The 12,572-nt window shown below is 47.5% G+C and overlaps 1 protein-coding gene across 8 annotated transcripts in view; it reads right to left on the reverse strand.

The window, feature by feature from the left end:
• The window catches only part of CLEC16A (C-type lectin domain containing 16A), a 240,436-nt gene extending 228,522 nt beyond the window's left edge, over positions 1 to 11,914 (reverse strand). For all 8 annotated transcript variants that reach the window (XM_058434075.1, XM_032145444.2, XM_058434074.1 and 5 more), the window contains exon 1: positions 11,663 to 11,914. In XM_058434075.1, the coding sequence (XP_058290058.1) occupies positions 11,663 to 11,742 (80 nt within the window). In that variant the 5' untranslated portion in view covers positions 11,743 to 11,914. The remainder of the gene's footprint in view (positions 1 to 11,662) is intronic.
• Positions 11,915 to 12,572: the final 658 nt, after the last annotated feature.

Raw genomic sequence — 12,572 nt, forward strand, 5'->3', positions numbered from 1 at the left:
TGATTTCTTTTATGGCCAACTTCAGTTTTCAGGGCTGGGGGTCTGGTGAGAGCAGGGAAGGAAAGGTCTAGACAGGACTGTCCCATCTATAATCTCTAAAAATGGGTAAGACATAAAGAGGAAGCAGCTTGAAGATGAAACAATAAAGAACAATCTGCTATTTAAAGGGGCTAGGGTTTATTTATGAATACTGTTACTGTTTGTTATGCTTTAAAGACCTAGTATAATCAAGCATTTAATTAATTTATTAGAAATTGCATGTAATTTTTAATATGCAGTAATTAGAGAAGCCTTCGAAAAACACAAATCCTCAACCATTTGTACCCAAATCTATCAACGAGGCTGCGGGAGGGGGCATGGGTCCAGTTTCCCTCTATAATTATGTAACTCAAACAGCACTTGAACCACCCTGGGATGAATCATTGGAGGACCCACTCCCAAATCTACATCTTCATCTTGCCTCAAGTGCATCTTCCCCAAGAGTTTCAAACAGCAGAGTTTTCCAAATTGCAGTTCCCAGGCATCCTGCATCAGAATCACCTCTGTAAGTTGTCCTAGACCCACTGAATTAGACTTTTGGTGCAGGGCCCCAATCCCACTGAAGTTTGACAGTCACCACACCACTTCAGCTGTGGCCATCAGTGACACTCTCCACGCAGGCCCCCATGTGCCCAACACCCTGCCAGTGACAAGACATTGTTGGCAATGTGGGAGAAGGGCAGATTCTCCCTCTTCTCTTCTGTGTACATCTATTAGCATCACACATCATACTCCTGGTCAGTGGGAGATGGTGGCTTAGGTGGGTGGGTCTGCTCTGAAGATCCCCAACAAGAAGAGGAAATTTTAAATTATTTAGGACCACATGACTTCAATTGATAGGGCTTTCTGCTTAGAATGCCCTTGCTGTCCTTGTCAACCAGCAAACTCTTACTTACATTTCAAAACCCAGCTCGGACATCTCTTGGTAAAGCTTTCCCCATGCCCCCCTCCCAGGTGGATTTAATTGTTCCCTCCTCAATGGCACCTCTGTACGCACACACATTTGCTACCACACAGCCCACCCTCATTTGCAAAGATCTGCCTCCCTTACTAGACCTGAGCTCCTCAAGGTCAGCACCATCACCTTATTGATCTTGGTGACCCCAATACACTCCAAATGTCTGATACACAGCAGGTGTTCAATAAATGCTGAATGGGGCAGGGGATGGTCTTTGTAAACATAACTTAGATGAAAGCATACACGACTAAACATAGCCAGAGATGCAAATGCCAGACACGGCAAGTGACAGAGCAGAGCTCTGGTGAAGAGGTCAGGCTTTGGAGTCTGGCAGACAGACTTGGGCTTGACCTCTGGCCCTGCCACCTCCTAACTGTGGCCTTGGACAAGGTGCTTCACCTCTCTGCAGCTCAGATTCTACACAGTGGTGGAAACAGTCAAGGCTTCCTCACTGGGTTGTTCCAGAGAGGCAACGTGACCATGCACAGAAAGAGCCAAGCACAGTGCCTGGCACAGAGCAAGGGCTCAACAGAAGCAGGCTCGGCTGCCATGGTGATTAGATTATGGTCATTGTGGTGGGGGCCGTTATTCACATTATCACTACATTATCCAAGGGATATTCCGGGAAGGTAGAAAAGAGATCAGGCTAGATTCAAACAGGGAAAGAGGGCTTCAGGGGAGGAGTCTTGATGGGAAGGTTCAGCGAAACCAGAGCAGGAAGTAGAGAAAGTCTGGTATTTCCTGAGAGGCACTAGAGTATATGGTTAATTACAAACACTGGTATAGTTAGAACATAGGGTTAATCACAGACACTGCAATGCCTGGGTCTGAGCACACCTCCATCACGTATTAGCTGGTTGATCCTGAGCAGGTTACTTTCCCTCTGTGCACCTCAGTTATCTCACCTGTAAAATGTAAACAGCAACGGTACCTGAATACTTTAGTATCTACCTATTTTGGTAGTGTTGGGAGATAACAGATAACTAACTCGGCAGTTACTATGTATGATACAAGTGCTAGCTATTGTTATTGTTGCCCTCATTAAATAATTCCTGGGAAAAAGTCCTAGTAACTACCAGAAGGCCCTTATAGGCAGAGAGGGCAGTGCGGTAAGTCCTGAAAAAAAGATTCTAGGAGCCCCCATGTGCCTGGTTCTCTGTGAGGGCTTCATGTGACCTACAGACTCACAGTAATGTGAAGATGTGCACACTGTTGCCACTGCACAGGACAAGACAGCAAGTGAGGTTTGGCAACGTTCAGTAGCTCGCCCACAGACCTGTGACCGGGAAGCAGGGTCTGAGAATTCCATTTGTTTCTTGGCCTCTCAATATTTGGTGTTCTTTGCCCTGGTCGGTGGCGCCATCTGCTGGGTATGTAGTGATATTGCATGGGGGCTTTCTTGCAGTAATGAAGGTGGGCGCCTGTTCATATGTTTATGGACTGTTTGAATATCTTCTTTTGTGAGGTGTCTGTGCAAATCTTTTGCCCTTTTTCTCTTTTTGAGACAGAGTCTTGCTCTGTCGCCCAGGCTGGAGTGCAGTGCTGCGATCTCCACTCACTGCAAGCTCTGCCTCCCAGGTTCACACCATTCTCCTGCCTCAGCGTTCCGAATAGCTGGGACTTCAGGTGCCCGCCATCACGCTCGGCTAATTTTTTATATTTTTAGTAGACACGGGGTTTCACCGTGTTAGCCAGGATGGTCTCGATCTCCTGACCTCGTGATCCACGTACCTCGGCCTCCCAAAGTGTTGGGATTACAGGCGTGAGCCACCGCACCCAGCCTGCCCATTTTTAAAATTGGGCTGTGTGGCTTTTTCTTGCTTGTTTGGTAGAGTTCTTTATATACTCTGACCACAAACCCTTTACTGGAGATAAATATTGCAAATACTTTCTCTGATGGTGGCTTACCTTTTCGTTCCCTTTATACTGGGTCTTTAGATGAGTAGAGGTTAATTTTAATGCAGTTCAATTTATTAATCTTTCCCTTGGATGGTGTTTCTTGTATCAAGCTTAAGAGGTTCTTACCTACCCCAAGGTTATAAGGAAATGCTTTTTACTTCTAACAAAGTTACTGTTTTACTCTTCACATTTTGACTTTGAGTACATCTGGAACTGATTTCTGTGTATGATATGAGGTATTGGCCAAAATTAATTTTTTCTATATGGAAATCTACTTGACCCAGCACCATTTACAGAAAAGGCCCTCACTTCTCTACTGCACTCCAGCGCCACCATTGTCATTAATCAGGTGACTACCCGTGTGGGTCTCATTCTGGATACTCCAGTTTCATTGATCTATTTGTCTATCCTTGTATCAAGACCATACTGTCTGATTACTGCAGTTTTACAGTAAATCTTGCCATATGGTAATTAAGTCTTCCAACTTCTTTCCTTCTGTTTTTCAATATTGGCTATTCTTGGCCCTTTTAATTTCCGTATACATTTAAAAACCACCTTCTTCATTTCCACAAAAATACCTGCTAAAATTTCCTTAGACTCGCCCTACATCTATGGCTAAATTTGGAGAGAACTGACATATTTACAATAGTGTAACATTCTGATATTTACAGCATTTGTTTCCACGCTCACTTGACAGGAGTCTTGCAGATCTGTTGTTAGAGTTGCTCCTAGGTAGTTGATTTTTTTTATGCTATTGTAAATGACGTTGTTTGAAATATTCATTTTCTAAATGTCTTTTGCTGGTATATAGAAATACCCACTAGACTGCAAGCTCCAAAGCTCAATGGGGGTTACACCTTCACCTTGCTCATCTTTCTGTCCCACAATGCCCTAGCATACCGTTTTACACAATGTTTTAGGAAGAGATGCTCAATATACATTTGCTTGAATGTAATGGGGGGAAAAGCTGAATGGATTAAGATTTAATGTTTTAATGGTGTATGTAATTCCAGGGCTTTGGAAGATTAGGTAATTCAACCACCTCAGAGATATAAACATTTTAGTAACTTTTTGTACTTTTTGTCGTTTTTTGAGATGGAGTCTTGCTCTGTCATCAGGCTGGAGTGCAGCGGCGTGATCTCGGGTCACTGCAGCCTCTGCCTCTTAGGTTCAAGCGATTCTCCTACCTCAGCTTCCCAGGTAGCTGAGTTTATAGGTGCAGGCCACCATGCCCAGCTAATTTTTGTACTTTTAGTAGAGATGGGGTTTAGCCATGTTGGCCAGGCTAGTCTTGAACTCCAGACCTCAAGTGATCTGCCTGCCTCGGCTTCCCAAAGTGCTGGGATTACAGGCATGCGCCAACTCACCCGGCCCATTTTAATAACCTTCTGATTATAAAAGTAACATTCACTTTAGAGAGGCTGGAAACTTTGACAACAATGAAAGAGAAATGGCAGCCGTGGTGCCTAGGGATGGCTGCTGCTGCAGTTGCAATCTATTTCCTTGGGTCTTTGTCTTTGCTATGGATATTTACTTAGTTGAGGTCATGTTGCATTATCCATTTCCATGCCAATCTTATTTCCCACCTCAGCTAAAACAAAAGCACTTTTTTTGGTTATTGACAACTGTTTGCAAGTATCTGCAATGGCTACACAGTATGACATTGAAAGGACAACCACAGTAGCAACTCTTGTGAAGGGCATTAAGATTCCTAATTGTTAGAGTGATAACAACGTTGCTATGACCATCTTTGTATGCAAAGCTGTGTCTTTATCTCAGAAAAGTTTCAAAGGACAGAATAATTACCTTGCTACTTAATGGCAGCAAATTAAAATGTTTCTCTTACAATGATAACCACTGTTACAATGATAACGTTTTTTTCTCAAACTATGTATATACCTCAGTAAAACAGGTGAAGCTTCCTATTACTGCCAGTCTCTGTCTGCGTGCTTCGTTTAATCCCAGAAACAACTGACCCTTTGGGGATGATGCTCTGGGAGCTGACGCACCTGTCCAGGGCCCTGGGGCAGCACAGGAGGTGCCTAGGTTAGAACCAGGCAGACTGAACTCCAGACCCCGTGATTATGACCCTTCTAGGACTACAGAAATGCAAACCATGAAGTAAGCAACAATTTTATTGGCCAAGAATTTACATGAGGTTATGAATGCCTAACATACAAAAATAAAATTAAATAAATAAAACAACACCAAATCGATAAACCAAAAAGGCATGAAAATACTATCAGATCTTATGGAAAGTCCTTATAAAGGGCTCTAACTCCCATTTGTCTGGAAAAGAGCCAGTATTCTCATATCCCCAACAGGAGCTCTGCAGATGCAGTCTCAATAGCCGAGCTCTGCCTGTTAGCCAACTCTCCACCGACAGACGAGCTTCACAGTTTGAAATGCCCGGAGAAGAGAAACTGCAACGAACACACTCGAGGTGCATCACCGAGGATGATAGACGTAAACAAATCTCGCCTCAATAGCCTCTGCTTTCTCAAGTCACTGATTTCACAGGTTAAACCACTACAGTTAATAAAGCCCCATCTCCTTCAAAAATGAGCAATTCAGTCCATTTCAGAGATAGGAATACGAGGTCCAAGTTCATTTCAGTGACAGCATTTTCTGCACGTGCTATGCCTTGCACCATAATGCGCTTATTAGGATGCTCCTCTTTCAGGATTTTGAAATGTATATTTGCAAGCTGGGGAATGAGAAAGGATAAGCAGAATGATAGGAGGTCTGGGGGTTAGAAATTTACCCCCCAATGTCCACACAGCTCCAAATAACAATGTCTCAGGTGTGGTAGAGGGATGGGAGACACAGAGCCTGTGTCTGTCTGGCCTGTTCAGCACTCGGGCAGAGGCCCTGCAGACGTTCCCCAGTGTGTCCCACTCTGTGCCCTGAAAACCGCCATCTGGTCAGTGTTCAGCCTTCTGGCCAGCAGGACGAGGAGAAGCTTCACGCAGGGTGGAATCAGGCTAGAGGATTAGAGAAGGTGTTCACAGGCTGTGCATCCCCTGGTGAATCATCCCCCAAAGATGTCAAACAGGGCCAGCAAGTGAGGCTGGGCCGGGGATGTGTAGGGTGTAGGCAGGGCTTTTAGCCCTAGAGAAAGTCATGGCTCTGGCACAGGTGCTGTGACTAAACTGGGGAGAACAAGCAGTTGTTGGGAAAAGACTGGCCTTTTCTGAAAACAGAGGTCTGCCTCTTGTTCAACCTCTGACAAATATTTGTTGATTGCTTACTATCTGCCACGTCCTGTGCTGGCATCCCAGTACCCAGCTGAACAAGCCATACAGGCTTTCATGATGCTTATGTTCAAATTGGGAGAAAACAAGAAAAAGATATGTAACAAAGGAAGACAATGTCTGATAGCCAAAGGACAGGAACCCCGGCCAGCTTCCTGAGGGTCTAACTCAAGGCCGGTATGAAACTTTAAGAACACAGAGGAGCTAACAGCGACCCGCTGTTTGGTGATGAGAAGTATATAATAATGTGTTAACTGTGTGCGACAGTGTGAACAGGCACAGGAGAAGTTAGAGAAGACAGCAAAACTCTTGTTGGCTGAAGTCACCAGGGCAATTTTTAGGGAAGAACTGGCATTTTCCGGATAGAGCTAGGGATTTGGATGGGCAGGAAGAAAAGAGCAGGGGAGCTCAAGTGGGCAGGCGAGGTGTGTGTGTGAGTGGACCAGCAACAGGAGATACGCCTGGATGATGGGGGCTGCTGCCATAACTCACCAGGGACGGCAGCAGCGCCCCTGCCCCCCCCCCCCCCAACACATGTGGAGGCCCACCTCCGGTCTGCCCCTCCTCCAATCCATTCTGCCAGCTTCAGCCAGACCACAGCCTTTCTGTGGTTAAAAAACCTTCAGCGGCTCCCTACTGTTCTCACTCATAGTCTGAATTCCTTAAAGTGATTTACAGGGCCCCAGGGTAACTGGCCTCTGGAGACTCTTCCAAGCATGGCTCTGAGCTTGGGTCCTCACCCCCTCTTCGCCCAGTGAACACTCCCCTGCTGAACCACGTGAGTTCTGCCAATGTGCACTGCTCCCCTTGCCCCACTAGGCTTTCTCAAATGCCTTTTCCTCTGCCTGAAACATCCTTCCTTCCACCTGACACCCCGCTGCCTGGTAACAACTACTCATCCTGTAGGTCTCCATTTAAACAGCGTCTGCCTACCAAGGATGTTCCCGACTGCCTGTGCTCCCAAACTAGATGGTGGGAAGGCCTGGAAGAACTTAGACGTGACATAGTGGGAGCCTAGGACCCATAATGTGTGGCATGGTGAAGACGACATTTTAAGAAAATCAACATGGCAAGATTGTACCCCAAGCTCTAACACTGTCAGTGCCACCTTAGCCAAAACTTGAATGCACCAAGAGTAGGTGTGCGTCTGTCTACCTGCCATGGATCCATTCCCCGCCTTCTTTGGGCAATAACCCCTGATTATCCCATGGGGAACCACCCTTTTCTCTCATTCTCTTCCACTAGCTTGAGTGGAGCTCATCCCACTCTTGCTCCAGGGAAGGGAATATGAGTGCGGAATGGCCCATCAGATCCCCCTATACCTTTGGCCAGAGTGACAGTTCAGGGGTGGCATGAGACCTTCTTGGTCCAGGGATACTCAATTCTGGTCTTCTGCTGGCAATATTGAGGAAAGAAGCTCTCTTTTTCCCCAGGAATGCTAAGCTGATATGATGTAAGCCTGCAGCCTGGCTGAAAACGACACTAACAGGAAAAAGGTAGAGCTGAAAGGTGGAAAAAGGCCGATTTCTGACGGCTCCAAATGCCTGGATTCAGCCATGGTTGAGCGGGGACAGACCATTCAGTGACAGGAGCTATTCAATCCATTTGAGGCTTAAGGCAATTCTAGCTGGGTTTCTGTCACTGGAACCAAAAATCTTGACCCCCACACAAAGTGGACCAGAATGAAGGCCACAATACAAAAACGACCAACTTCTACCAGCCACAGACTTGCAGTCCCTGGTAAAGACGATGTTTCAGTAGCACTCAAATGATTCCATCACTCAGGCTTCCGCTTGGTGGTGGACATTTGTCAATGTCACAGCCTTGCCACTAATCTGGACAATAAACCATCCATGGTGTGTAGCAAATAACCTCTTGACTACTTCAATCTGCCTGAGCCAAATCACTAACTCAGTTCAGTAGACAGAGACCACAGATATGAAGTTTTCTACCATTTAGCAAAAGTAAAACCCTAACAGGAAAATTCCTTTCCAGTTTGCAAGCTGGGAGTGTTACAAAGAATAATGAAGCTAAAAACAGTTTCCAGCTCTCTGTGCAATCTTCTCAAACTTTCTGTAAATCTCAAACTGTTCTAAAAAAGTAAAATCTAGGCCGGGCGCAGTGGCTCACGCCTGTAATCCCAGCACTGTGGGAGGTCGAGGTGGGCGGATCACAAGGTCAGGAGATCCAGACCATCCTGACTAACACGGTGAAACCCCGTCTCTACTAAAAATACAAAAAATTAGCCAGGCGTGGTGGTGGGCGCCTGTAGTCCCAGCTACTCGGGAGGCTGAGGCAGGAGAATGGCGTGAACCCAGGAGGCAGAGCTTGCAGTGAGCTGAGATCGCACCACTACACTCCAGCCTGGGTAACAGAGCCAGTCTCTATCTCAAAAAAAAAAAAAAAAAAAAGAAAGAAAAAAAGAGGGTTTCCAGATGCCTTGTGTATTAAAAAAATAATAATAATAATAAAATAAATTATTTTAACTATCTTAAACTTTTCCTCTCCATCCATACTGCCCTAGTTCAAGGCAAGAGTGTATTAGGAACTGTCACTTGTCACTGGTAGGGTGACCAGTTTATACTAGTTTGTCCAGGACTTTCCCAATTTTAGCACTGAAAGTCCCATATCCTGGGAAACTCCTCAGCCCAGGCAAACCAGAATAGTTGGTCACCCGAAGTATCAGATAAATCCCAAGCCCCTTCCTACTTCCAGCCTTGTTTCCCACAGCTATCAGCCCCCATCTGGACATGCCACAAAACCCCCAGGGTCCTGGTCACAGTGCTCCGCCTCCCGCCCCTGCTGCCCGCCCATGGTGGCTTCTGTTCGTTCTTGGAGAACCCGCGTTGGTGTTGTCTCCTCCAGAAAGCTCCCAAGAAGGGTTCCCACAGAACCCTGGGTCCATGGCGATCTCAGCACTTGTCACACTGTACAGTCACTGGCTCTACAGCTGTCTCCCCCAGCAGCCTGCAAACTCCCTCAGGGAATGAGCTGTTCTGTACCCAAGACCCAAGACATTTACTAACAGCCAAATGCAGAGTGGCACAAGCCCCAGGGTGGGCACCGGCTGTTTACAGCCCTCTTTTCCAAGTCACTGGGGGCTCTTCTAACCCCCCCACCAATACACAAATCTCAGGTTCTTGCGGCTGTAATATGGATTAAGCTGATCTGCCCGATTCAGGGCAGGCAACTCGGGTTTCCAAAGAAGCATCCGATAGACATGTGATCTAAACAATGAACCCAGGCAGTTCCCAGGATACTGCAAAGGAACCAGAGACCGTTTACCATTCCCTGCTGGCTGGCAAAGATGCCCCATTGGTGATGAGACTCAGCCAAGTCAAAAGTGTTCTCAAACAGACTTACCGGGAAGTTTTATTCAGAAAGACAGTATAATGAGTACAAGCTCAGGAGTCAAATCCTGCCTCTGCTACCCTTCAGCTGCCGACACCTTGGGGCAAGTCACCGAAGCCCCTTGAATCTTAGTTTCCACTTCCTTAAAATGGAAACAATAACGGTTCCTGTAACTCACAGACTTGTGAGGACTAAGGGAAATAACACACAGGAAGTCCTTAGCAAATACCCCGTACAGAATAACGCATTCGATAAGTTAATAAATTAAGGTAATTTAAAAGGGCTAGAGTTAAGCAGAGTTAGGTGAGAGCCTGGAGGTACCTGGATGCCGGCAAGAGGCCCAACCTCCTCTGGGTAACTCCCCTCCCCTCCTCAGCCACCTCCGCCCACTCAATAAATTCCTGAAATCCTTCAACCACTCCCTTTCCCGGCCAGCTGCCCTCCCATCTAAGATCCCCGCCTCCCTACCCACCCCATCCTTGTCCTGGGCCTCTTTCCTACCCTTGTCTTCTCTCACCACCTCCTGCTCTAAAAGTGCCCCTCACCATATAGTGAACCCTCCTGCTCCCCACTCTTCAAGACTCACAAACGTTTACTAAATGCTGCTCCATGCTAGAAAGGTCACAGCTGAGAACTGCGGCCCTGCCACTACTCCTACCCCACTCCCGGGGACACATGAGAAGTCCCTATCTAATTCCCTCCCACCAATCCTTTCCACAGCCCCATCTCCCTTCCACTACTTCCCACCATATACCTAACCCTATCCTCCTTCTTTCCCATTAGTAGTCTCAGATCTCCCTCTGGAAACCTGCCTATTTCTTGACACTGAAGGTTTGTCTACTCCCCTCTTCAGCATCCCTGTCATTTCCCTCCCTAAAGCCTTTCCCTTCATACAGATCTCTATTTTTCATCATCCTCCACACCTGCCCCCAAATCCTGGGTCTTGGCCTGCATGCTCTTCACCTCTCCCCAGTTCAATCATTCATTTTTAAGTAAGCAGAGAGGAGTACTAGATGCTGGGAATACAACTGTGAACAAACCAAGCAGTCTCTGCCCTCCTGAAGTGCCAGTTTAACAGGAGACAGAAAATAAGCATAAATAAAAAATAAAGAATAATTGCAGAGAGTGGAGAAGCACTCAATGAAAGCAAGTGAAAAATGTGATGGATAGGAATTGGGATGTGGGGAGCACGTTAGTTAGGGTGGTCTGGGAAGGCCTTGCTGAGCTGATAATAAACACAGCTACCACTACTGGCCACCTACTACGTAACTACTGGGTCAGTCACCTTCCATTTCCATTACAATGTTCACGATCCCCATTTGCAAATGGGGATCTGGAGGCTCAGAGAGGTGAAGTAATTTGCCCAAGGTCACACAGCCAGTAAATGGTGGTGTCAGGATTTGAACGCAGGTGTGGCTGCAAAGCCAGCCCCTTAATTTCTGCACTCCTGGTCCCAAGACCCTATTTGCCCCCTGTCCTCCCCCAGAGCTGAGAGTCATTCCCTCCTCAGAGGTCTCTACTTTTCATCATCCTCCCCACTCGCCCCAAAATCCTGGGTCTCAGCGTGCATGCCCCCAGCTTAGACTCCCCTCGGAAAATAATCTGTTCTTTTATAATAATTAATGCCGTTTATTGAGCAATTGTACGTGTTCTGAGCTTAACGTTCATTCCCTTATCCAATCAACCCTCAACACAATGGCAGGAAGCAGGTGCTGTTACTCTACTCTTTTTACAAGTGGGGAACCTGAGGCCTATATTCACACAGATAGATTCGGACCCAGATCTGCCCGACTCCAGGACCCAGGCCTTTGACTCCCTAAGCTGTTCAGTTTAAGAAGTACCTCGCCAGGAAACTTGGTGGACACCGTCAAGAACAAGTCTGTGTCCATAAACTGAAATCGCATCCTCTCGCTTTACAGGTGGGGATACGGAGACTCTGTGAAATTAAGCGACTTGTCCAAGGTCACACAGCCAAGAGCGACGGGGTCAGGGTTCGAACCCAGGCGCCCTGACTCCCGAGCCCTCGCTCTTAACTACCACACGGGCTTCCCCGGGCGCCCTTCGCCGCCGCTCTCACGCCTCCTAGAGCCCCGACCCGGAGCTCGGCGCCCCCGTCTCCCTGTCCAACCCCGCGGCCTCCCGCTACGCCCCCCACACTCACTTGAGGTGGTCCAAGGAGTGGATGTTGCGGGAAGACTTGCCATGGCCCCCGCCCACCCAGCTCCGCGAGCGGCCAAACATGTCGGCGGCCCCGACCCGTCTCTCGTCTCACGGTCTCATGCCCGACCAGCAGAGCGGCCCAGCGCCCGCGGCGGTAGCATAAGCGGAGGATGCGGCGGCGGAGGTGGTGGAGGAACCGCCAGCCGCCTTCCTCCCCGGCCCACAGCCCAGCACTGACATTCAGCCGGAACCGGCCGTTCGACGGTCGCGCTTTACGGCCGCCGCCGCGTGGGGCGATGGGAAATGCAGTTCACCCGCGAGGCCTTCAGCGGCAGGACTCCGCGAACGGACTACAAGGCCCGGCATGCATCGCGCAACAGCGGGCCTACGGCCATCCAGAAAAGGCGGGGCGAGAGGAGGAGCGACCGCAGAATCGTCCGGGTGGGCGGGATTTGGAAGCTTTGGGCGCAGTCCCAGTGAAGGAATCGGCGAAGATGGGTCAAGGAAAGTCACCACTGTAGTAACAATTATTAGATTTATAATAAGAATAAGAATAGTATTGGATGGTGTATACTATGCAAAGCCACTGTCCTAAGGGCTTTACATATTAAGGTATTTAATTTTCACAACCATCCTATGAATTGGGTACTATTATCAAACCTATTTTATCATCAAGGAAACCGAGTCACTGAGAGGTTGACTTACCCAAGATCATGCAGTTAATAAGTGGCAAAACCAAGGTTAATATCCACGCATGCACCCTTATTTTTCATTCCCTTTATAAACCAAAACGGCACTAACTAGATAACAACCTTATTTGTCCTGACAGCCTTTTTTCTTTTTCCACTTCAATTAAGAGTGTGTGTGTGTGTGTGTGTGTGTGTGTGTGTGTGTGTGTGTGTGTGTTGGAA

This window comes from Hylobates moloch, unplaced genomic scaffold (genome assembly GCF_009828535.3).
Source record: "Hylobates moloch isolate HMO894 unplaced genomic scaffold, HMol_V3 SCAFFOLD_23, whole genome shotgun sequence".
Lineage (NCBI taxonomy): Eukaryota > Metazoa > Chordata > Mammalia > Primates > Hylobatidae > Hylobates > Hylobates moloch.